Source organism: Leptodactylus fuscus, chromosome 5 (assembly GCF_031893055.1).
Source record: "Leptodactylus fuscus isolate aLepFus1 chromosome 5, aLepFus1.hap2, whole genome shotgun sequence".
NCBI lineage: Eukaryota > Metazoa > Chordata > Amphibia > Anura > Leptodactylidae > Leptodactylus > Leptodactylus fuscus.
Window position 1 is genome coordinate 195,356,612 of NC_134269.1, and position 27,672 is coordinate 195,384,283.

At 39.7% G+C, this 27,672-nt stretch overlaps 1 protein-coding gene across 2 annotated transcripts in view; it reads left to right on the top strand.

Annotated features, from left to right (window-relative positions):
- ARHGAP26 (Rho GTPase activating protein 26) overlaps nt 1–27,672 on the top strand; it is a 229,047-nt gene that overhangs the window by 157,704 nt on the left and 43,671 nt on the right. Inside the window, exon 21 of one of the 2 annotated variants that reach the window (XM_075275014.1) lies at nt 26,941–26,976. The exons of the other annotated variant lie outside the window; for it this stretch is intronic. Coding sequence (XP_075131115.1) covers nt 26,941–26,976 — 36 coding nt within the window. The remainder of the gene's footprint in view (nt 1–26,940; nt 26,977–27,672) is intronic. 2 annotated transcript variants of the gene reach the window in all.

Sequence of the window (27,672 nt, forward strand, 5' to 3'; positions counted from 1 at the left end):
ATTTCTGTTGTAGCCATTCTTGGCTTTGGCTCAAAAAACTGTAACAAAATCTGCAATACAAAATGCTGCGTTTCTGCCATGTGGGGTGTCAGCCTTAGAGTCTGTTCACATGGTGGAAAATGAGGAATTTCTCTTCCTTTTCTGCCGATGACATTTTCACCACAGTCTAGCCGCGATGGAATCCCAATGCAGTGTGTCACCATCCTGTCGCAGCATCCCGCTCCTGATTAGGCCTGGATAAATGGGATCAGGAGGGAGTTTCGAGCCGCGGAATCCGTGGTAAAATCAAGCAGGACGCTTCCGTTTTCCGCGTCCTGCTGTGAACAATGCTGAAAACAATGGGAGGCGGATTCTGGGAGGAATCTGCTCTGGATTCGGGGGCAAAATCTGCCCCCAAATCCGCAGCAATTTTCTCCGTGTCAACAAACCCTTAGTTGCCTTTTTAGAGCAAAATAGCATTGGCGCTTATTGAAATGTATAGAATACTTATTTCCTTCACTCTAACTTTCAGCAATACTGTTTCCTATCACTTGGTTAAACTTGATGGCCATATATATATATATATATATATATATATATATATATATATAATATATATAACCGTGCTATGTAACTATGCACCATGTAACTATGATGTGTGACCCAAAAGAAGGCGACACAATATTTTTTTTTTTTGCTTGACTCGAGCATAAGCTGAGGGGGGCTTTTTCAGCACAAAAACTGTGCTGAAAAATTTGGCTTATACTCGAGTATATACGGTATGTAATGTTTCATTCTCTACCAATTTAAATGTAGTTCTGATGGAAAACCCCGTTAAGTTTCATGGTTAATTTAGTGTAGAAAAGAGTTGAGCATCCATAATGATATCTCACTTTCTTGGAGTCGAACTCTATTATATGGCAGTGTGGTTCACTCAGTAACAAAGGAAGAAATAGCAGAAGAGTGATGTGCGTAATGGTACCACAGGTCATCAGGACTATGGCGACAGCCGTGCCGCAGTGATGGAAGATAAATCCGTTACTTGTCATTGCAAGAATCACAGAAGTCATAAAAGGACAACCATCGGGAAGTGGGATATTTTATACGTAGTCTAAAGTGGATCATTTGTTCTGTACAACAGTTTTAACTAGTTGTCGTTCCTGTAGTTCAGTATATAGCAGAAAATAAGCACCTGTCGCAAATACACGGGAAAAACTGTAGGTTTTTATAATAGCTGTGTATTATCATTTATTTCACAGTTTTTTATTTCTATTACTGTGTGTCTTTTTTTTTTACTTGCTTTAAAATAGTAAAGGCTTGTGAGTGAATGTGCAATCTTTTGATATGGTTACTGTATTTTTCTAAAATATTTTCAAGTTACAAAGGTCCTGGAGAATTACTGTATACCAGTTTTAACCCCTTCCTGACATCTGCCATAATAGTAATGTGGTCTTTAAAGATGACGGCCATTACACTATATAATTTGGTATCACCAGAATCTTACTGACTCATAGAAAACAGGTGACATGCCATTTTGGCAGCACAGTGAACACCATAAAAACGAATCCCCTAAAAGGATAAGATAAGATAATCCTTTGATAGTCCCAACTATATGGGGAAATTCAGTGAAAAAAAAAAAAGTCACTCAAACATAGTTTTTCTCCAGTTGCACCCCATTCTAAATGTTTTTTTTTTTTTTTTTTTTTCCAGCTTCCCAGTACCTAGTACAGAATATTAAATGGTACCATTACACCCTCACATTATGTCGGGAGAGGGTGCCTGTTCTGACTGACTGACATGATAGTATGTCATGAATATGGCACTAGCTCTTGACTGGAAAGGACTGGTTCACACTGGGCAAGAGGGGGCGGATTTTGACGCAGGATCAGCCTCAAAATCTGCCCCCTCACAATAAAAGTCTATGTAGACTGCTATTGTTCTTTTTTTCCGGTTTGTTCCCGCTAGCAGAAAAAAGAAGCGAGCTGCCCTTTCTTCAGGCGGTTTCCGCAGCTGATTCAACCACGGCGTCTGCCTTGCGACAGCACCCTCCGGACTAGGCCCATTCATTTGGGCCTAATCCGGAGTGGAAAGCCATGATGGAATATGCACATGTGGAATCCCTCTTTGTGTTTGTCCCCCTTTCTCTCATCAGTGCCCCTGTAATATGATCATGGGGAAGACTTCTGAATGTCTCCATGTCACCATTGTGGTAAACTGATAAGACTTTACTGTCACTTTAACTTGATAAAGTATTATATACTGTACTATATATATTATATAGTACAGGTAATCAGAAATCTTAATGCCCAAGTAAAATAAAAAGTATTAAATAAAAAAAATAATTTCTTGACATAAAAATACAGTAGCCAGATTTGGTATTGTTGCCTCTGTCATCAGATTTCATTAAAAAAAACAAAAGTCACACCCAAAATAAAAACTAATGCTGTTAAAAAGCAAGTTCCCACACAGCTACAATGATGGGAAAAAGTTATGGTGCTCAGTATAGGGTAACTCTAACTACTTTTGCGCAATAAAATTGCCTATTTGTTTAAAGATAAAAAAAATGTATATAATTTAGTATTGCTATCATGAAAAAGTTGTAGATTTTAAAATGCAAGAATGGAAAAAACTAAAAAAACAAAAGGACCTTGCACTCTAGGTTAAGGCCCTACATAGTGGGCCGCATTCCTCTGCGGGGAAAACAATGGTGTCAACTAGAGATGAGCGAACACTGTTCGGATCAGCCGATCCGAACAGCACGCTCCCATAGAAATGAATGGAAGCACCTGTGACGCCGGCTGGACGCCGGCAAAGTCAGCGCCACAGGTGCTTCCATTCATTTCTAGTGGCAACGCATCGTGTTTTTCCAGCAACACTTTTCACAGAAAGTTCTGTGGACTTTCTGCTTCAATGATACCTATAGGGAAACCTTGGCAGATTTGGATATAGCAGTGTGCCCACAGTGTGCATATTTTCCTTCAATGTGTGGATGGGATTCGCTAGAATTCCGTTTAATGTGTAGAGACTGTAGAACGCCACGGTTTTATTTGCCGAGTTTATGCCGTGTGAGGGCCTGGCCTTGGTGTCAAAATAGGCCACATCCGTAAGGGGTCAATGACGTAATTGAATCAGTTTAGTATTGACGATCTGTCCATGATGGTGAAGTTGCCTTTTAGAAGACATGAAGTTAAGAAAAGTTTTAATCAGGGGACACAAAATAAGAAATAAAATTAAAAACAAAGATATTTCTTCCAAGATTATTGAAAACACATGAACAGCCACAAAAATGGCATTTGCAGAAATGTGCTGAACTGTCTTTGTTTTTGTCATAGCAGTGTATTGTGTGTCTATACATAAATAGAACTAGGATCTTTACTAAATGTAATGCCGCCTGTTAGTCTCATGGAAAAGTTTATCTACTATTCTTTTTGCTATGACTGGCCTTTTCATGGTCAGGTTCATGGAGGTTTCTGTATTCTTCCATTACCTTATACATGATCGCACATACAGCATTGCATTATAAAACTTGCTAGACCGGTTCTTTAGGTTTTTCTTATTTAGGCATGATTTTATGTTTCATATCTTTTGTGATAGAGAGTGGAGAATTGTTCACATATCTTCCGCAATGTATAGTGTTAGCTACTTTTAATCATTTCATTTCTAACATCTCAATCAGGTGTCGGCACCCTTGGTGAGACAGAGATCTACTGAGATAAGACTGTCTTGTTTCTCTCACACACACACACACACACACACACACACACACACACGTGAAAACACAAGTTGTACTTTTTGTTTGCAGGGTGTTAAACTGATGTTTTAATTATTTATTGCTCACATGAAATGATTTTTTCCAGTGACAAGTTTCTTGTGATTTTTTTTTTTATTCATATTTTTTTTTTTTTCTAAAAACAAGCCCAAGCACATGGGATGGCTGTAAAATTACTATGTTAAGCCCCTTGCAGATGACCGAGGTCTTGTTCAGTGTGTTATCCGTGTATTTCACCGATGGTACACTGACCTATTCTTTTCTATGGGCCCATACACACAACCGTGAATTTCACGGTCCCATGTGTGGGCCGACAGTTCGGGACTTATCAGATAGGACAGGAAGAGGACCTGTTCTATTTTGCAGCCCATGCTTCCGTGGCTCCTATACATTTTAATGAAAGGAACTGCGGAAGCACGGCCCATGCATGGGCGGTACCTGGGGCATCCCTGTGTCTTCTGTGTGCAGCCCGTGTTTTTAATTCGCAGCAGGGCGGTTGCAGCACAGTCGTCTGCAACCAGCCTAACACAGAAACATTGGGGAAAGATATGGTGTGTCAGTATGTCAAAATCAATGGACTATAGTAATAAGAATTTCTGGTGCCATGTGGGGCCCCAGCATTTAAAGTTATTCCCTATCCATTACATGCTGATCGGTGGCGGTCCTACCACTGGGATCTCCACCAATTAGAACAGTCCCTTTAAAAAGAAAGGAGCAACAGTGGTCATGTTTGACCTGTCACTCCATTCAGATGGGAAAAGCTGGTCCTCACTTTCTTGATCTCATGATTTCTGGGGATACCTCCATTGATCAGCCTGTGGATAGCAGTTAACGTCACAACTTGGGCCAACCCCTTTAAAGGTTGTGCATTAAAGCTTTGTCATTGTTGAACTAAGGCAGCAGTGATCTATTTAGGACTTGTCAGAGATATACTAGCAGATCTTGATTTACTATTTAGGGTCTTTATGATTTCCAGATACAAGTAGTTACTAGGTGAGAGATTGCCACCACTACCGTAAATCTCAAATCCTGGCATATTGGCCAGTGTGCGTTGCTTCCCAGTATGCGTTGATGGTGCCATACTCTCATGGACCGGAGGGCAAAAGAGCTATACAGCCACAAATTTATTATTACTTTTATTTATTTCAGTGTATAGCACCAACATATTCTGTAGCCATGTTCAGGGATCATCACTCACATTGGTCCCGAATGATCTATCAGAACATGATCACTGACTCTTATAAGGGACTTCGTCTATCCATTTCAAGTTGTATCCTAGCACACAATGCCCAATGTAATAGGACAATAATCTATATTTATTTTCTTCAAAGCAAAGACATTTCAGAAACATCTTTTTTATTTTTATGTTATGTTGCTGAAATACTTTGATGTTTCAAGTACAGATGGGTGGTAATTTCCTTTATTTCCTCTTAAATGTTCTCTAGTTAATCAAAGGGCGCCACGTCTATCACAAATGCATCTTCCTGTACTCTGCATTTTTTTTTTGTTTTTGTTTTTTTATTAGTAGATAACTTGCTTGTTAGCTTTAATACACTGACATATTTCTGGTCCTGTGGCTCTGTATGCCACAAACTGTATTCTATGATTCTTATTGGTTTACCTGCTAGTGACCAACCTTCCCAAGCATATCATTGAATAAAGTACTATTAGATGTAAACAATGCTTAAATTGGAAAACATTTGTAGGGGGTACTCTGAAATAATGCCCCCCCCCCCCCCACCTCCCCACCACCACAACCGTGCAGATACACGCAACCCTGCACACACAATTATGCCAAATATTGGCATAAAATATGCCCCATAGTGGCCCCTGTAGTGATTATATATTGATTGAACAGTGGTGCAGACCCAACCAGTCAGAGACAGGAACACGATGTCTGGTGCAAACAGGTTTATTTGGAAGAACAGAAAAAATAAATAAACCTTCTCATCAGGCACAGAATAAGGGCTTGTTCACATCTGCACCCGGGGTCTTCCCCTTTCAGGACCCGAACGCTGGTGTGAACCCAGCGTGAGCAAAATAAAATACAGCCTTAACTAAATGCAAAACTGCAAACAACCCTGCTCGTCTGAGCACTTACTAAACAGTAAATAACTAATTATATGTGTGGCTTCCTACCAACCACATGAACAAAAAGAAGTAGCTCAGTACAGTCTCATCAGACTCTGTGTTTCAGGACAGAACCAGGCGCCTCCTCTTGGTCCCAGGATCTGCCCTGAAGTGCAGGCTCTGCAGTCTTTTATGTCCCAGTAACAAGCCTAGTGCCCACATCTGGGGTTGAAGGCTATTCAAGACCCGTACTGGACCACACACAAGCTAGAAATCTGGGGGAGATATTTTGGGACTCCAGCACTCTGCCTGTCACCTTCTCACAACATATATATTGACGGGAAGTTATCTCGGTAACAGCAGTTGTGCAGACCCAACCAATCAGAGACGGGGATACTAAATATGCAAGAAACAGGTTTATTTAGAAAAAAAAAGGAAAGCAAATTAACTTTGACTTCAGACACAAAATGAGCAAAATAAAATACAGCCTTAACTCTAGGCAAAAAAAAAAAAAAAAATACAAAACAAAATCCTGCTCATCTGAGCAACCAACTAAACAGTAAAATTAAACTAATTATATGTGTGACTTGCTAACAGACGCACGAACAAACCAATAAGCATGATACAGTCTCACCGGACTCAGAGCAACAGGGCAGACCCAGACGCCTCCTCTAACTCCCTGCATCAGCAGCCTTTTATCGCCCAGTAACGAACCTATGACCCACACTTGGGGCTAAGGCCTACTCCAGACGTGCACTGGAGCAAACCTAAGTTAAAAATCTGGGACATATAGCGTAATTACAGCACTCTGCCTGATATATATATATATATATATATATATATATATATATATATAGTGAGAGAGTGAAGGGTGTAGTTTGGGAAGACAAGTATATTCCAGCCAGGCAGCTAAAGGGTGTTTGGTAAAAACTCACACCAGGGAGGTCAGCTGACTAATCAGGCCCTAATAACAGTCTGTGTGTGAAGACTAGCAGTGTGGAACCACACAGACAGAGTTGAACTGTCCAGACTGGACCTCCAAAGCAGGTACTGTGCCACCCGTGGTTATTGCCAAGGTGGGAGACTGGTCGCCAGTCTCCTGTATAGTCAGGGAAAAGTTTCCTTACGTTTACGTTAGTTTTCTCAGCCGAGAAGGGTTTTGTTTTGTTTATCCTGTGGCTTTGCAAAAGCAGTGTATGCGCTACATGTGAATAAAGCCTGAACCTGTGTGCGATCCAGCGTCTGTGTCCCTGTTTTCTGCACTGCTACAAGCATCTACCTGAGCGATTCCCCACAATATACCGTATTTTTCGGACTATAAGACGCACTTTTTTTCCCCAAAATTTTGGGGGAAAAGAAGGGTGCGTCTTATAGTCTGAATGTGCCTGGCCTGGCACCCGCCGTAATAGAGAGGCGAATTCCGGCAAGTGATAGACGCCGGGGCCTGAGACATCGCTGCGCTCCTCTGCCCTGCATGAAGCCAGCAGCGGGAGGAGTGATGCTATTCCGCTCCTCCGTCCCCCCGCCGCTGGCTTCAGGCAGGGCAGAGGAGCGATGTCTCAGGCCCCGGCGTCTATCCCTCCCCGGCATCCGCCTCTCTAGTACAGCAGATGCCGGGTCTGCAGTCTGTCAGCGGCCTCTTCTTCCCCGGGGCCGGTCCCCACCGGCCCCGTACCTGTAGAGTTGCAGGCCGGCTCCTGCGCGGCGATATCGCAGGAGCCGACCTGTTCGGGTGACAGCCGGGAGCCTAATGAGGCTCCCCGGCCTGTCACGGCTATATTAGTATTGCGGCTGGTCTCTATGACCAGCCGCCGTAATACTAATAGACAGAATGTCCCATAGACGGCAATACACTTGTATTGCCGTCTATGGGACTTGCGATCAAGTGACCGCAGGTTCAAGCTCCCGGGGGGGGGGGAATAAAATAGTAAAAAAAAAAAAAAAAAAAAAAAAAACCTTTAAAAATATATAATAAAAATATGAAAAATAAAAGTTCTAAATCACCTCCTGTCCCTAGAATATATACTGTATATAAAAGTAGAAAATCATATGTCATAAACCACCGGGTTTTTTTTTTTCAATACAAGGTGATCTAAGCAATAGATATTCCCCAAAATGGTATAACTAAAAATTACTTCTGGCCCCGCAAAAAAAACGCTCTATGCATCCCCGTACAGCTGCAGGGTCACCTGTCAATGTGGCCTTGCAGCTGTTACAACTCCCATATATTAAATATTTTACCATTTTTTGCTTCAAATTTTTTTTCCCCTATTTTCCTCCTCTAAAACCTAGGTGCGTCTTATAGTCCGAAAAATACGGTATATTATAATATAATCTTTCATTTGAGTCTTTTGTTTCTAAAATTACATAATTAATTTGCTCTAAAGTAAAGCTACTGGGGACGAGCCAATATATTGCTTTTATCTCTGGCAATGAATGTGCTTTATCTCTGAAGATTGTTATTTCAGACGCTGAGCAGAACAATTTTTTTCCCAACATTATAATTGAAAATGTGGCCTAAATAGAAGTAGTTGGTTGAGATGGGAGTAGTAAAGTCACAAAAACGTGTGCAGAGGACAGTACTATATAATTAGTTTATATAACTTGAAAACCTATATCAAGGACTAGAGAAGGTACAGGCAGATGAACTTGTGAATGGTATTAAAATAAATAACTATAGGTTATTGAAGTTATACATATGGCTATAATTTACAATATTGTGCAAAAGTTTTAAACAAAATGAATGAAAAGAAATCTAAATCCATATTTGGTGTGGCCATCCCTTTGCCTTCAGAATAAGCTCAATTCTTCTAGGTACACTTACAGACAGTTGTCAAAGGAGCTCGGTAGGGAGGTTGTTCCCGCCATCTTGGAGAGCTAAGCCCAGATCTTCTGTGCATTTAGTCTTGCTCCAGTCCTCCTTTCTCTTCATGTAATCCCAGACAGACTGGATGATGATGAGATCAGGGCTCTGTGGGGCAATATCATCACTTCCAGGCTCCAAAGGCTGTGTATAACACAAATTAATGTGATTTAGATTTCACTTTTGTTCATTGACTTTGCATTTTCACAAAACTAAAGCACTTCTATTTCTAAAAGCATTGTTACTTTACAGCATAGCATCAACATATATTGACTCACATGCATTCACCGGCAGAGTTGTAAGGTGTGGGTATAGCATGCCTCTGGAACAAGATTTTGGTCAGCATTGACTTGTCCTAGTTTAACATCCACTACTTTACACAGGGAGAAGTTGCTTAATGCTGCCAGTATTCATAGACCCTACTATTGTGCACTTACAGTAAAGTACTGCTTAGTTAATACCACTACAAGTATCTATACATGTAATACTACTTAGATGCATGAATTAGAAAACAATCTCCATTTGGTACATTGCATTTTGCCTTCACCAGGCCATTTTAGGTAGTGCCTTCTCTGCCATCAGAACATTCTCGAATGTGGACAATGTATAGTGAATGTCTGCTGATATAAAGGATGTGTGATCTATTTTGTTAACCCATAGGGCAATATGCCTGTTAGTGAAGAAAGGGAAACCTATTACTCGCTCTCTGTATGGAGGCAAATGTCTGTTTGTACAGGATTTGTGTAGCCTTCTGGCAGACATGTCTACACTTCAGCACTGACAGCAGCAAATCTTAACCTTTTGTTAATAAACTCTTTCCAACTATTGCATTTTTGACAGGGCAAGCTATGAGTGCTTGCAAATGTTATTCATCTTGTAAAGAGCCTTGCCATTCCGTCCAAGCCCTCCTATATAGTTCAGTTTGTGCACTTCTTCCTTAGATTTTCTTTCACTTCTATGATTTCTTTTATGATCGGAAACGAACTACTAACAGTTCTATAGGATCAATAGAAGCACTTACATTGGAAAAGCAAAGAAACTAAATAACAAAGAGCCATTCTCTAAGAGTGTACCTTTGTTCTATTGGTAAGAAAACTTGAGTTCTTTAAATAATATTTGTCCAGACTTACATCACCGACAAATATCATATAGCAAGGGCTCAGGATGCCAAAATAGAAGTGAAGGACCAAAAGGCAATGATTCTTTCATAAATCGCAGTCTTAACTTCAGACATAGTGCTAATATCTGTAGATTTCCATCTTTGAGTTAATGTTTTATTGATCATGATTTAACAATATCATTGTTTTGAGCATACGACTCCATGGACTACAAACAATCACATAGTCACATGTGACACTGGCCCTAGATGTTAAGATTTGGTCACAAAACAACTAGTGTTCGAGAGTTTTATTTTTGTTGTTGTTTTGGGTTTGTTTGTTTGTTTTTTCCCCCCGTGCAAAAATGTATTTCTTGCTTTAGAAGTGATATTGTCCCACAGAAAAAGGTTGTGCCCTATGAATATTTTCAATAGTGTCAGGGTCTGGGGTACTACTTTGTTTACTTCTGAAAAAAACCTGAAACTCAATGAAGAGCCTTTTACACAGCTCAATATTTGGGGTAGTTCTCATAGACATGCTTGTTGTAGGTAATGCCCTTCTGTCTGTCTGTGCTACTGATCAGCCGACTAACATACAAGCACTTATTGGTCGGCTGAATGCATCTTTTATGCAGGATTAAAATATGGAAGATTGTTGGCAGCACCCTGTTATAGATGGATTATGTTTCTGCTTCACATGTTTCACATTGGCGGCTGGACTCTGCTAATGTAATAAATAAGGCCCCCAGCGTCTTTCATTGCAGTTTTCCTCTGCGGACTTTCTGCCTCTATTATATCAATATGGAAAATGCTAAGGTTATAGGTTATATAGATAAAATTGACATTCTGCGATTTTTCAAAAATGCCGGAATTTTTGAGAAAAAAAAAACACATTTCCCTGTGCAGATTTCCTTAGATTGGACTCAATATATTACCATAGACTTTAGAATTACAGATATTGGGCAACTTTACTTCTCTTCAGCTGCTTCTAGGTGAGGAAAAAGGAGCTGATCAATAGAAGTAACACATACCTGCTGTAACCTGTAGCCGTGAGGGCAATTTTTGTTTGCTTTATAGAATAGTAGTATATTTATAAACTGCAATAAAAATGCATTTTGTTTTCTTTTTACTAATGGTGCTTATCCTGCTTATAGATATGCATTAAATGGATGATTTAATTGATAAGCATAATTACATGAGCTTTCATGTAAGTACCGTATTTTTTGGACTATAAGACGCACTTTTTTCCCCCCAAATTTGGGGGGAAAAGAAGGGTGCGTCTTATAGTCCGAATGTGGCACCTGGCACCCGCTGTACTAGAGAGGCGGAAGCCGGAAAGGGATAGACGCCGGGGCCTGAGACATCGCTGCGCTCCTCTGCCCTGCATGAAGCCATCAGCAGGAGGAGTGATGCTATTCTGCTCCTCCGTCCCCCCGCTGCTGGCTTCATGCAGGGCAGAGGAGCGCAGCGATGTCTCAGGCCCGGCACCTGTGCCAGCGTCTATCCCTCCCCGGCATCCGCCTCTCTAGTACAGCGGATGCCGGGTCAGTATCGGTGGCCCCTTCTTCCCCGGGGCCGGTCCCCACCGGCCCCGTACCTGTAGAGTTGCAGGCCGGCTCCTGCGCGGCGATATCGCAGGAGCCGACCTGTTCGGGTGACAGCCGGGAGCCTAATGAGGCTCCCAGGCCTGTCACTGCTGTATTAGTATTGCGGCTGGGTCTATGACCAGCCGTAATACTAATATACAGAATGTCCCATAGACGGCAATACAGTTGTATTGCCGTCTATGGGACTTGCAATCAAGTGACCGCAGGTTCAAGCCCCCAGGGGGGAATAAAATAGTAAAAAAAATAAAAAAAAAAAGCTTTAAAAATATAAATAAAAGTTCTAAATCACCTCCTGTCCCTAGAAAAAAATTAAAAAAAAATAAAAAAAAAATAAAAAATATATATATATATATATATATATATATATATATATATATATATATATATATATATATATATATATCTCATAAACCACTGGGTTTTTTTTTCAATACAAGGTGATCTAAGCAATAGATATTCCCCAAAATGGTATAACTAAAAAGTACTTCTGGCCCCGCAAAAAAAAACCACTCTATGCATCCCCGTACAGCTGCAGGGTCACCTGTCAATGTGGCCTTGCAGCTGTTGCAAAACTACAACTCCCATATATTAAATATTTTACCATTTTTTGCTTCAAAATTTTTTTTCCCCTATTTTCCTCCTCTAAAATCTTATAGTCCAGTGCGTCTTATAGTCTGAAAAATACGGTAGCTTTGTTCTGTATATTACATGTAATGGAAACCACATGTACTCATCGTTTAAAGAGAACCAGTTACATTTTAATCTCAAATGGCCGCTAACTTTTCAACAAACTTTGTATAAATCAGTAGTGAAAGTGAAGATTTAAACTTTATCATATATCTTATGAAAAATACTTTTGTGCGCTTATCGGACGCCTTTCCTCCTCCCTTCTGAAATGATATGTACTTTGAAATCTGAGCTTCATCTGTCTTTAGATGGTACTGAAGCCCAGAGATGTCACAGCTCAGAGTCTTTTGGGGATGAATAGAAAGTTTCTATCTCTCCTCAAGTGCTTTATTTCCATCCATATAAGTCACTAGTTTTCTATAATGTTCTGTCTAAACCCTGATGCTGCTTCTGAGTAAGAGAGAGCATAAGACCTCCTGCAGCTACAGTCCTATGAAAAAGTTTGGGCACCCCTATTAATCTTAATCATTTTTAGTTCTAAATATTTTGGTGTTTGCAGCAGCCATTTCAGTTTAATATATCTAATAACTGATGGACACAGTAATATTTCAGGATTGAAATGAGGTTTATTGTACTAACAGAAAATGCGCAATATGCATTAAACCAAAATTTGACTGGTGCAAAAGTATGGGCACCTCAACAGAAAAGTGACATTAATATTTAGTAGATCCTCCTTTTGCAAAGATAACAGCCTCTAGTCGCTTCCTGTAGCTTTGAATAAGATCCTGGATAAAGGTATTTTGGACAAACAATTCAAGTTCAGTTAAGTTAGATGGTCGCCGAGCATGGACAGCCCGCTTCAAATCATCCCACAGATGTTCAATGATATTCAGGTCTGGGGACTGGGATGGCCATTCCAGAACATTGTAATTGTTCCTCTGCATGAATGCCTGAGTTGATTTGGAGCAGTGTTTTGGATCATTGTCTTGCTGAAATATCCATCCCCGGCGTAACTTCAACTTCGTCACTGATTCTTGAACATTATTCTCAAGAATCTGCTGATACTGAGTGGAATCCATGCGATTCTCAACTTTAACAAGATTCCCGATGCCGGCATTGGCCACACAGCCCCAAAGCATGATGGAACCTCCACCAAATTTTACAGTGGGTAGCATGTGTTTTTCTTGGAATGCTGTTTCTTTTTGGACGCCATGCATAACGCCTTTTTTTTATAACCAAACAACTCAATCTTTGTTTCCAAAATGAAGTTGGCTTCTCCAAATGTGCTTTTGCATACCTCAGGCAACTCTATTTGTGGCGTACGTGCAGAAACGGCTTCTTTCTCATCACTCTCCCATACAGCTTCTCCTTGTGCAAAGTGCGCTGTATTGCTGACTGATGCACAGTGACACCATCTGCAGCAAGATGATGCTGCAGCTCTTTGGAGGTGGTCTGTGGATTGTCCTTGACTGTTCTCACCATTCTTCTTCTCTGCCTTTCTGATATTTTTCTTGGCCTGCCACTTCTGGGCTTAACAAGAACTTTCCCTGTGGTCTTCCATTTCCTTACTATGTTCCTCACAGTGGAAACTGACAGGTTAAATCTCTGAGACAACGTTTGGTATCCTTCCCCTGAACAACTATGTTGAACAATCTTTGTTTTCAGATCATTTGAGAGCGGGCTGTCCATGTTCGGCGACCATCTAACTTAACTGAACTTGAATTGTTTTGTAAAGAGGAATGGTCCAAAATACCTTTATCCAGGATCCAGGAACTGATTAAAAGCTACAGGAAGCAACTAGAGGCTGTTATCTGTGCAAAAGGAGGATCTACTAAATATTAATGTCACTTTTCTGTTGAGGTGCCCATATTTTTGCACCGGTCAAATTTTGGTTTAATGCATATTGCGCATTTTCTGTTAGTACAATAAACCTCATTTCAATCCTGAAATATTACTGTGTCCATCAGTTATTAGATATATCAAACTGAAATGGCTGTTGCAAACACCAAAATATTTAGAACTAAAAATGATTAAGATTAATAGGGGTGCCCAAACTTTTTCATAGGACTGTATAATGCATCTTCATTTTCTGGACCGTATGGCCATAAATTCCATTTTGGTTGTGGGTTGACTGACCAAAACGAACAACCTCACAGAGACCTATGATACTCTCAGTTCACAGAGACCTATGATACTCTCAGTTCAAGCCATTAGACCTTAAGTCAAAGCAGGATTTGTAAATGCAACATGGTCTACAAAACCTCTACACATTATGGCTTTGTAGAGGAGGACCTTGAGTGCGCATGTTCTCTTCTGCTGTCTATGTGGCATCATAGTAGCTAGGTGCCATCCAACTGAAACTTAGATATCTTCGCAGAGTGGAAAATTGCTTGAAAAAAGGCAGAGTATTGGTCATAAAACCAGTCAGAAATAGCATAGCTGTTTACTCCACTTAGCGGGGTAACATTAGAACTGATTCAAGATGGTGGAGATCCTGTTTATCTTATTATATAACATAACATGGGTGAGACAACCCATTTATCAGATCTTTATGATCCATGATTACATTGTACATTAAGGAAGCTTGAAATAAAGTTTCATATTGTATTATCCCCTCTTTTGTAGTTGGACATATACAAGACTGTAACGCTATAGGTTCCTTTATAACATATGATAAAAGAGAGGCCTGATAGCATAGGTCATAGTTTATGCAATATTTTATAGTGTTTTCAGCAATGTGCAGCGCCTGTGAGTTTTCATTAAACCTTGTATGTTTCGTAAGACTGTATTGTAAAAATGAACTTGTGTGACCTGGATTTAATTTTCCCCCTTGCTTTGGCAGAAGTCCCAGTCCGGCCAGACATTCTAATACTAGAGGAAGTTTTACACGTGAGGCGGCTTTACAGGTTCTTACTGTGTTGAAGTGCACCGTGTACCTCCTGTCACTACAGAAGGTACAAGTCCACTTGTAGTCATTGTAGGGCACCATTAGGCTGTAATATTTTATTTAGTGGATGAGTAACATCAGTAGATGTAGACAATGATGGACTACAACAAATTGCACTGATGTATTTCAGTGCCAATAAACATACAGGGAAATCTTCACATTAATCAGAATGCTACCCAAAATACAGAGCGGAACTTCAACAGTAACCAGCTCAGTCTACCCCAGTCATTCCTAGAAGCACTCGATACATAAGTGACCATATGACAGAGCAGAAATCATTAGATGGACTATGATCTGTGTCAGGCACCCATTTCATCTAGGGCAAGTCTAGCCAAAATCCCAGAGTAGTATTATAACATTTATTTCCCTTAAACACCTATTTTGTGTTTTATCCCAAGCAGATTGGTGAGTGATTTAATAAAACATGCCAACAAGTGAATGACCCTTTGAGAGCTAGAGGGCAACGGATGCCTCTGACCAGCGCACCATCTGCCTTAGGCTTAGAAGTTCTCTGTGTTGGAATAGGATTATTCTGGGCATTCCTCACATCCTTCAGTATACTGACAGCTCAATTGAATTTCTGTGATTGGTTCTATTTTTACACCTATGGGAATGGAATTGGACTACTGCATCCACTGGGTCATGGAGTGATGTGAATTGGATACTTTTTCTGTCCGGCCTGATTTTCATATGACTTTAGTGTAATGACTAGGAATACTTAACACAAACTTCATCTTTACTTTATTTTTTAAATCATTTTACATTTTGTAAAAAGTGGGGCGATATGGCAGAAGTTGAACAATTTGATAAGTGTAAACAGTGCCATATATTTTTGTCCCTTTGTCCTATCCCCCAAAGTTGGTGATAGGCATCTCTCTCTCTTCTGAACCTGTAACCTCTTTTAGGCTAAGGTCCCACGTTACGGAAACGCAGCTTTTCTTGTTGCAGATTTTGTTGTGTTTTTTTTCTTCTTTTTTTTGAGTCATTGCCAGGAATGGATACAAAAGGAATGGGTAATATATAGGAAGTTCTTATACTTCTACTCTTTGCTTGATCCACTCCTGGCTTTGGTGCCAAAAACCGCAACAACAAAAAAAAGCTTCGTTTCTGCAACGTGGGGACTTAGCCTAAGGGGTGTTTTTATATCTGTAACGTTTATATCCTCTCCAAAGGATATGCCTTAAATATACAATACATGTGTGACCAACCCCAGAGCTCCGCACCTTTCTTTCGTTGCAGTGAGCAAAAAGTAGACTATATATGCATGGTTCACTATTCACTTCTATGGAGTTTCTCAAAACGGCCAAGCTGAGACCTATACAATGTCCAATACACTTGCCAGATGATTTGCATATGACTATCTCTGCATTGCTTCATGGGTTTGTTGTTGCATAGATATGTGTCTACTCCTAGTAAAGTTCTCCAGCACTATTATTGGTTTTGTAGGCATTTCAGACTTGGCAGATTTACTTTAAAAAAACAAACAAAAAAAAACAAATTCCAAACTGCATAACCTCATACTGGTGTTTTAGTGGCCACATATCTAGTGACAACTTCCCTTTAATACATCATATCATGGTGATTATCTGCCCTTGAATTATATGTAAATATATTAGTGTGCAAGCAAGACCTGTAGAGCAAATACACAACAGTGAGAAATACTGCAGTCCTCTAGATCTTCCAGGATTATTAGTCTACACAGTGTGGAGTTTGATTCTTTATAGAGTCCTCTTGCATAGCCATTATGGCTTAACAATCCTTTTAAATATTTTTATGTGTACTCTTGTCTAACATACAAACAGGGGTGAGGCTATGGGGAGGGGGGAAGCAGTGGTAGGAGCCGCTACTGGACCCTGGTGGGAAGGGGGGGGCCCAATGGTCCATCTGCCAAATAAAAAATACAAATACATGACACAAGGCATGTAGGGACCCCTTTGCAGATTCTGTGCTACAAGGCTGCAGTGCTAACCACTGAGCCACCGTGCTGGCTGTGTATTATATAATACAGCTTTATTATTATTACACTTTATTATTAGTATTATTAATAATAATAATAATTAATAATAAATATTGCATTGCAGTCTTAGGCTGTATTCACACGGAGTAACGCCAGGCGTTTTTTGTGTGTATTTTGTGTGTATTTTTACAGCTGTAAAAAGCAGTCTCCATTGAGTTCTATAGTAAAATGCTGGCGTTTTTTTTATGTCCGTAATTTTACATCCGTAATTTTACGTATTTTACTATAGAACTCAATGGAGACTGCTTTTTACAGCTGTAAAAATACACACAAAATACACACAAAAAACGCCTGGCTTTACTCCGTGTGAATACAGCCTTAGTCTTTTTAACCTAGCTGGTACATATTCGACAACTTTAGCTTAATATTTCACTATTAGATCTGCTTTGATATTTGTAGTATGTTGACACAACAATGTATGAGAAGTGAGGAATTTAAAGAATGGCAAGCTTGGCACCTCTATAGAAGAGAGGTTTGATGTGTTTCAATGATTATGGAAATTGATGGAAAACCAGGTTAAAAACCATGATGTGTTAATGCACCTCAAAGCCACAGGAGTGATATCTTGTAGAAAGCTGTCACTGTACATATATTACCGCACTGCTAAATGAAGACACCTTTGTAAAGGCCTGTGATATTAAAGTGTCAGAAATGTGTTTGGCAGGTCTACTTCTGCATTTGTTATTCATCTCCAGCTTTACAGAGTATAAATCTGTAACTGTAAGCTTGTATAGAACTGTCAGTAGCATGAGGTGTAAATGGTTAGGATTTCCTGGTATTGTCTGCAGTGTTGGCCCATGAACTGACTATTTAGAACAATTCAGTATTATTCCACATGTACTTACTAGTCCGAAGACTTAGGTAGTGTAAGTTAGACTAGACAGGTTTTAAATGCCCAAGATTTATCACAGGGGCTGAGGCTGGATGGTAAGTAGGGCACATGGTTAGACTTACTGGTCTAAGTTTATACCACCTATTAGCTGGTTCACTTTATATGTCAGTAGTATTAACAATATAGATCTATGTGTACTGTAATGTAATATGTGATTGTGTAGTATTATATCGTGCAAGTTCAATTAACTTACATTTGTAAAATACAACATAAAAATTGATCAGCAGATCTAGACACGCTTTTCCCCCAGATACAGTGGGGGGTCAACAAACATTTTAAGTTAGGTTACCAAATTAAGATGGGCACCCAGACAGGTGATCAATTGCAGTACAGCGCTATATATTGGTGCAGTGACTGTGCTTGGTCTCACAGCTCTGCCCATTCACATTAATGGAGTTGTGATTAGGCTGCGTGACCAATGAAGGTGGCAATGAGGGAGCGCTTCAACCAGCTGAACCATGGGAATCCCGGGGCTCAGACCCTTATTTGTCTTCAATTAAAGACATATCCTGATGATCTATCCATTCAGTTGTGTGTGTGTGTGTGTGTATATATATATATATATATATATATATATATATATATATATATATATATATGGATAGATAGATAGATAGATAGATAGATAGATAGATAGATACTTCCTCTGCTGTAAATATCTAGCAAAGGGTACTTATTCAAACAATAGATTGCTGGTCTGGAGCAAAGAGTGTAAGTCCCAAGGGTGTTATGAGCCTCCTGAATTATAAAGGAGGTAATATTATGGTAGTATTATTTTTTAAAACCTAAATTCAATTGAAGTCTTAAGTTAAAATGATTTTCTTATCCCATTCTAGAATTTTGTTTCCAGAAAATTCTACACTTTCTTCTAAAATGATGAAAAGGTGACAATGATGGCCCTGGCAGAATTCTAATACTTTGCTTCCAATTGATTGTCCAACTCAGTATTTTGTAGAATGAGCCAGAAATAACATGTATAACAAAAATATGGCGCCTCTGCTTCTATATATTGAAAAGTGTCTTCACATATCATTTATAAAAAGTGCACACAATAGTATTAGTCCTTAGGTTTGTGCAATATGGTGTCTTTTCCAGTGACTAGTAACACGTGACTTTGACAATAAATTGGAAGTTCTGATGTTTCTAATGTATTATTGCAGTCGGTAGTGTGAGTAAACACTGTCTTTCTTTTAACACTTCTCTCTCGTGGGTTGACTCTTTGTTTTACTCTATTAACTTTACAGATGCATTCATTCCAGTTGCTTCTACAAAAACATCTACTGGTTAAAAAAATAAATAAATAAATAAAACCGTTTTACCTAGGACAAACTTAGCTGTAATGTTCAAAAAGCTACTTTTAGTAATTGAAGATTATCAAGTTGCCTTCAACAGAGAGATTTTTACCCGTATGCGGTAATTCTGTAAAGTTTCTTTTCGGTGGCATTGTGGGAAACCCCATCATTGTCTGTAAGGAAGCTGGTCCTGACATCAAGACCTAACCAGGCCCAGTGCCAATTCCTGAAAAGCCTGAACTGGGCAGCAGGATAGTGCCCTGAGAGGACCCCCAGGACCCACTACAGGCCTTAAAATAACTTCAGAGAATTTATATTTTCACTTTTTTTAATTACATGTAAAATTTCTCAACTTTTTCATGACCAGATATATTTTGGGCTAAGATATCTGGAGCAAAACTTTTATTTTGAATAATTGTATAGATATTTCTTTTTAGTGGAAGTCTTCCCATGAATAATATATATGCAGTGTACATTATATAAGATATGGAATTGACCTTGTTTTAGTTTAATATCCATCTTTCCCCTTAGATTAGACTCCATCTCGGCTCACGGGGGATTATCACCTAAATACAGAATTGTTTTTAGTAAATTATCAAAGTAGGATATAAATGTATTGATGCTTTGGCACTAGACTTCCATGCAAACTATGTAGGCATCATGTCCAATTTTTGTGATCGAGAAGCAACTTCTTTATTTACCTATTTATTTATTTATTTATTTATTTGTTTGTTTGTTTGTTTGTTTTTACCATAGGACACAGGTGATCTGGAAACATATGATCTGTGTTTTTCCATGCGGTCACTCATAATAGTGATTCAAAAGTAACAGCCAACATGAGTGTTGTGTTCAGGCTTTTTTGTAGCGTCTATGAACTATTGACTTTAGTTAGCTGTCACAGTACAGGATTAGGCTCTCTATGTGCTAGCCAGACCCTGCCAATAGAACCGTAGTACACACTGCTTACGAGATGGTACATAAACTAATGGACCTCTCATGTTGACATTAGTTTTTAGTCACAGTCTGTTTACCTTGTATTACTGTTAAAGGGAGTCTGTGACCAGAACCTGGCATGTCAATCCAGTCTCACAGTTAGGTTAGGGTCACCTGAATATGACTGTGTTCCCCTTGTGAATTGATGCCTATGTTGCTGAGACATTGCTGGTTTTTTCAATATGCAAATAAGCTCTGTAGAGCAATGAGAACATTGTCATCGTGCCAAAGAGGTCAGCAACAAATAGGTCATTTGCATATTGACAGCAATATGTCTGCATTGTTGGCACCAATTCACAAGGGGAAAATATAGTTTGATTCATGTGGCCCTAACCTATCGATCTGTGGGTTGGGATGATGATCTGTATTCTGCTGACACTCCCTTTAACCTCTTCAAGACAGAGCCTAAAAGTACCTAAATGACCAGGCCTCATTTTTCAAATCTGACATGTGTCACTTTATGTGGTAATAACTTTGAGGTGCATTAACTTATCATGGTGATTCTGAGATTGTTTTCTCGTGACACATTGTACATCGTGTCAGTGGTACATTTTGGTCAATATGTTTTGTCTTTTATTATGAAAAAATAGGAAATTTGGTGAAAATTTTGAAAAAAATGCAGTTTTCAAACTTTGAAATTGCATGCCTTTCATGTAGAATGTCATACTACCCAAACTACTTCATAAATTTAATTTACCATATCTCTGCTTTATATTGGCATCAAACTTTAATTGCCCTTTCATTTTTTTCAGATGTTATAAGGCTTAAAAGTCAAGCAGTAATTTTCCAAATTTGTAAGAATCTTTCCAACACACATTTTTCAAGGGACCAGTTCAGTTCTGAAGTGGTCTTGAAAGGCCTCTCTAATATAAACCCCCATAAATCACCCCATTCTAAAAACTACACTCCTGGAAGAATTCATAACTGCATTTAGGAAGTTTCTTAACCCTTTCAGCATTTCACGGCAATTAAAACAAAATAGAGGTCAAATTTACAATTTAAATTTTTTTTCACTAATATATTCATTTAACCCTAGAATTTACACATTCACAACATGTTAAAGGAGAAAACGCATTCTAAATTCTATTAAGCAATTTCCCCCAAGCATGAAACCGTCCCATGTGAAAAAGTTAAATGATGTCTGGGCGCACTGTAGGGTCCAGAACAGAAGGAGCGCTATTGGGATTTTGGAGGGCAGAATTTGCTGGAATCTGTTTCAGGCACCATGTCGCATTTGCAGAGCCCCTGAAGTGCCAGAACAGTGGAAACCCCCCCAAAATGACACCATTTTGAAAACTAGACCCCTCAAGAAATGTATCCAGGGGTATAGTGAGCACTTTGACCCTATGGGTGTTTCACAGATTTTTTTTACCATTGAGACATGAAAATTTAAAATTATTTTTTTTCTGATATAATGTCACTTTAGCCCCCAATTTTCCATCTTCAAAAGGGGGTAAAGGAGAAATTGCAACCCACATTTTGCTACACAATTTCTACTGAATGCAACAATACCCCATATGTTCTGGTATACTGATATACGGACACATGGCAGCACTCAGAACGGAAAGAGCGCTAATTGGGTTTTGGAGGCCAGATTTTGCTCGAATCATGATCAAGCACCATGTCCCATTTGCAGTGCCCTCAAGGTGCCCAAATAGTAGAAACCTCCAAATTGTGATCCCATTTTAGAAACTAGACCCCGTGAGTTATTCATTGAGGGGTATAATGAATATTTTGACTCCATAGGTTTTGAAAAAATTTGCGTCAAACAAAAAAAATTCATATTTTTTACACAAAAGTGTCATTTTAAAGGCAGTTTTTTTTCCCCATAATGCATGAAAATGAAGAGAAACACCCCAAAATAGATTACCCCATTTCTCCTGTGTTCAAAAATGTACACTTTGTGGCCTTAATCCTATGTACGGACCCACGTTAGGGCCCAAAAAGAAGGGAGCACCAACTGGATTTCAAAGACATAATTTTTGCTTCTAAATGTTTCAGGCCCATTGCGCATTCAAACAAGATTTGAGTTACCAAAACAATTGAAACCCCCCATAAATGACCCCATTTTATAAACTAGACCCCTTAAGGTATTCATTGAGGGGTACAATGAGTATTTTGACCCTATAGCCGTTTCACAGATTTTACTAACCTTGGGATGTGTAGGTTAAAAATTACTAAAATGTCCCTTTATCTCCAAAGTTTTTATTTTCACAAGGGGTTAAAAGAGAAAAAGCCCCCCACAGTTTGTTACACAAATTCTCCTGAACACGGCAATACCCCATATGTGGCCATAATCTGCTGTATGGGTACATGGTGGGGCTCAGAATGGAAAGAGCGCTATTTGGGTTTTTGAGAGCAGGTTTTGCTGGAATAGTTTTCAGGTGCCATGTCGCATTTGCAGAGCCCCTAAAGTATCAATACAATAGAAACCCCTCAAAAGTGACCCCATTTTAAAAACTACACCCATCAAAGAATGTATCAAGGCGTATTATCATTTTGAGCCTAAAAATTCTTCCCAAAAATTAATGTACAAAATGAAAATTGAAATTTTTAAAGAAATCAGCCATTTCGGCGCCCAATACATTGCACCCACTTTGTGTTGTCAGAGACCTGCACTCCTAAAACTATTAAGGAGCCATCCTGAGGGGCAAAAAATTATATATGTGGGTGTAAACTGCTACTTGGGCACAGAGCAGGGCTCAGAAGGGAAGGAGCACTGCGCTTTTTCGCTTTCGGGGTGCAGATTTAGAGGAACCCTCTGGGCGCCATGTTGTTTTTGTAGAGCCCTGGAGGCAACAGTAAACTGGAATTCCCCAAGAAGTGACCCCATTTTGTAAGGGCATTTTTAGGGTCTCTGCAAATGTGACATGGTGTCCAAACACCAACAATCTAAATCTGCACTCCAAATGTACATATCGCTCCTTCACATCTGTGCCCTGCTGTGTACCCAAATGGCGGTTTATGCCCACATGTATGACACTGGTGTACCCCGGATAACGTACGTAATGCCATATGTGGGTAGAATCGGCTGTTTGGGCACAGCCAGGCACAGAAGGGAAGGAGCGCTATTTTGGTTTTTGGAGCACAGTTTGGTTTTAGGACACCATGCCACTTTTGCAAAGCCCCTGAATTGCCAATAAAGTGGAATCCGCAGACATGTCACCGCATTTTGGACACTACCCCACTGATGGGATTTATCCCGGGCACAACAGCTTTTAGAGCGTTCATCTCTGATACAAGTTGGGCACAAAATATTAGGCACTGAAATGACAGATTCCTGGAAAAAATTATTTTTACCCTTCACAATCAGCTTCGTATTCATTTATGGATAATAAGTTATAGCAACACTTGGGGGTTAAAAATGCTCTCTGTACCCCTGGATAAATCCTTCAGGGGTGTAGTTTCCAAAATAAGGTCTCATATCAGTGGATTCCACTTTACGGGCATTTCAGCTCTGCAAAAGTGTCGTGGCATCCAAAACCGCCCGTGCTCCAAAAACCAAACAACCCTTCTGTGTCCGGCTGTGCCCCTATATCAGTTTATACCCACATATGACATTGCGTACGGTATCCCGGGTACACCAGTGTCATACATGTGTCATAAACTGCAGTTTGGGCACACAGGAGGGCTCAGAAGGGAAGGAGCGCGATGCGGCTTTTGGAGTACAGATTCAGATGTTTGGTATCTGGATGCCATGTCATGTTTGTAGAGCCTGTAAAGGTACCAGAAAAGTGGATTCCCCAAAGGAGTGACCCCATTTTGAAAACTGCACCCCTCAAAGAATTTATCAGGGGGTGTAGTGAGTATTACTATCCCAGACGTGACTGCACAGCGGATGGCGAAGAGGGAATATGTAAGCAGTGCGGAGGACATTGCAAACACCAAATTCCCTACTATGTCCCAGTAGCTCCTATGATGGGGGGGGGGGGGAGTTGCTCTGGGGGTCACTTCAGGTGTCTTTTCCCTCGTAAGCTGTAAATATGGGGTGTCCCCTGATATACGCTCGCACAGCTTATATATTCCCTACCTGACGCAGCCAGTTGTGTTCTAATGATTTGGTGATTTGGGGTTTTTTTGTCTTCACATTACTAGATGCTATAATTTCTATATTTTTCTGGTGACGTGGCCATATAAGGGCTTGTTGTTTGTGGGATCAGATGTATTTTGTAATGACACCATTTTTGGGTGCCTATATTCTATTGGATACATTTTATTAACTCTTTTTTTGCTGGATTAAAAAAAAATAAAATCAATTCTGGCATTGCGTTTTACCTTTTTAATTTTTCGCCATGCAGCGTACCTTATAAGTAATATGTGACCTTTATTTTGCGGGTCGGTACGGTTACGGCGATACCTCATTTATATTTTTTTATGCGATACTAATTCTGCAGAACAAAAACACATTTGGGGACAAAATCAGTGATTTTTGCATCGCCATCTTCTGAGAGGCGTAACATTTTTATTTTTCGGTTGACAGTGTTGTTTGAGGGCTTAGTTTTTGCGGGACAACCTGTGCTTTTTATTGGCACTGTTGTGGGGTGATTATGACTTTTTGATCACTTTTTATAGCATATTTTTTTTTTAGGTGAGATGGCGAAAAATCACTACTTCCGACGGGTTTTTTCCATTTTTTTTTCCGACGTTCACCATGTACATTAAATATTATTTCAGTTTTATTGTACAGATTGTTACGGACGCGGCGGTACCAGATATGCATTGTTTTTATTAATTTTTAGGTTTTTTTATATAATTCATTTTCTATTGAATAAAAATGAATTTTTGGGGCTTTATAACTTTTTATTAATTTTTTTCAAACACTTTATTTATTTTTCACTTTTTTTTTTTCACTTTTTTTTTGTGTGTCTCTTTTAGGACACTTGATTCTGCAATGATTTCATTGCTGAATCAATCAGGCTGGAGACTCAGGCTGCACGTGTCTCCAGTCTGTAACAGGAAGCCAAGCGATGTAGACGCATCGCTTGGCTTTCTTAGTACCTGGCAGGGTCAACCAGGTAACGAGGGGCTCATGCAGCCTGGGGTCACTGGTTAAGACCCCAGAGTGCATGTTTTACATATCGGCACCCCCCGATCTCCCCGCGGGGGGTGCCGATAACATCGCAGAACCGCTTCAGTGCCGTGATCATGTTTGATCACGGAACTGAAGGGGTTAAACTCCGCTCGGACACCAGCTCCAATCGGAGTACATCAGGCACAGTGTTAGCTATAACATATAGCTAACACCTGCTCACGATGCCGCCCGCAGGACCATTTACCTGCGGGCGGCATCTCATGTCAGGGAAAGTTTGTTACTGCAACAAACTTTCCCTGACATGGCTGCTACATGATCGGGACCTGAATCTATCAGGTCCTGATCATGTCTCCGTGGACCCCAGCAGCTATTAGCGCTGGGTCCACGGAGCTCCGGACCCTCGGGGAGACCCGATCCCCATTTTAAAAGGGTCAGTTTATAAACGTCAGCGCGGCACAGAGCCCAAGCCGCGCCGACGTTTATATACAGTCAGCCGTCGTGAAGCGGTTAAACCATTTATGGCCGTCATTACTGATAAACTTTAGATATGAGAATTTAGAATAAGATTGTAAGGTTTCATACACTAATGTACCGCATATAGTTGCATCTGCCTAATCTCAAATAAGCGTGCTTCTATATATGCTTTTCTATATTATAACATTCCCACAGGTTTCCAATGGCCCATGCAAAATCTTTTGCATATGGCTTCTATTTGACAGGCTTATGTCTGCTATTTGGCATCGCAACATAGTTTCAATATGACTTTTTTTTATTACATTCATTGAGCAGATGCAGCCAGACATGGGGCATCTGTTTGCATGTGTTTCCACATTATTTTAGGCTCTTAGTGAAGACAGAAGATCACGCCTAAAAATACATACAATTGTATCCCGTTTTTTATTGTGTATGTTTGAACATAATAATTATGTATATCATCTGTTATGGCCAAATGTAGTGTGAAGAGAGTCTTAAACATCCAGCAGGCTTTGTATTCCAAGGCCATGAAGTGGAGCCCTCAGCTATTCACTATGATACCACCAGCACTCAGGATGGGCTCTTGCCAACAAGTAATTGTGCATTAGCAAAAAGAAAAACCTTTATTCTGAAATATTTTCCCATTGCGTTGGCCTATTCATTGGTAAGATCCTAATAAAACAGCTGTGTGCTGACAAGGAAATATATATGTTGGGAAACATCATTTACTGTGTGCTAAAAGAACCGGTAATTTTCTTTTGCAAAATGTCTTCCAAATCCTAAATACCATAATCCCATATGTAGTGGAAGATTGAAAAATTATCACAATTTAGGCAATAATGGCAGAAACTGAAGGGTTATACAAGACCAGTACACCCCTTCCAGTATACAGTGTAGTAGATACAAGAATAGGGTTTTTTATACTTGGAGTTTTAAAAGTAAGGCAAAGACTTGCCCTTGATCTTCCTTCTCATCTTGGCAAACTGCTCTGATTTGTAGAGAGATAAACCACTGATCCTGTCCTTAAGGAGTAAAATCAACTGTGCTTGATACAGTGGGAAGGGCACGGCAAAGAGCCTATGTGTTCCCCCATCCCAGGTCAGATCTGTAGAGAGGAAGGGGAAATTTAGACAATATGCTATGTAATAGCATGCTGCTTATATCAGCCTGGAATGAAGCAGTCTGTGGTGATTGTTAAAGGGCTATACTAAACAGTCATGACATGGGACCAACCTAGAGGCGGTCATCTTGTATCATGATCAACTTTTGCTGTCTTTTGCAGATTGAACCCGAAAAATATATCAGGCCTTATATCAAGGTAAGTGAAGAATCAGGGAATTGAAAAAGAATGTTGTGTTGATTTGGATTTTCACTTGACTTGTTTAATTTTTGCATGGAGTTATTTGACTTATGGAAAAGAGCTATCCGTACTGTGGCGGCCTGAAGAAGAGACAGCAATGGAGAATCCTTAGTAACTTATAATCTTTAATTGAAAACTGAAATGATTCCTTTGCTCTCTTCATTAGCCTAGGTTTCACCTTTAAGTACTATCATGGTGTCTATCATAAAGATATGCGTGATAGACACCATGATAGTACTTAAGGGTTAATGCTAAAACTAAAGAATTACATATACATAGATCTATGACACTGGAATCTGGACTATTAAAGGGATTTTTTTTTTTCAGGACTATGGTAAGCACAGTGTTGTACATTATATCGCACACCTCCACATCCTGTAGCTCTCACCATTCATGGCAGGATATTCCTGCCTCTGCTTTTACACTAGTCCACCCGGATCTATAACTAATAACTGACGAAGGATCTATAACTAATAACTGACGAAGGGTTATTACCCAAAATGTTGCATTATACTTGACAAACAGTGCATTGAATAGAACATGTGTCAAAGTATTGCACCATCATAGTGTTTGGTGGGGTTACCATAAAATTGCATGTAAGAAGCAACCCAATAATGGTGTGCTGTTCTGCTTTTTGTATCTTGGAAATTTAAA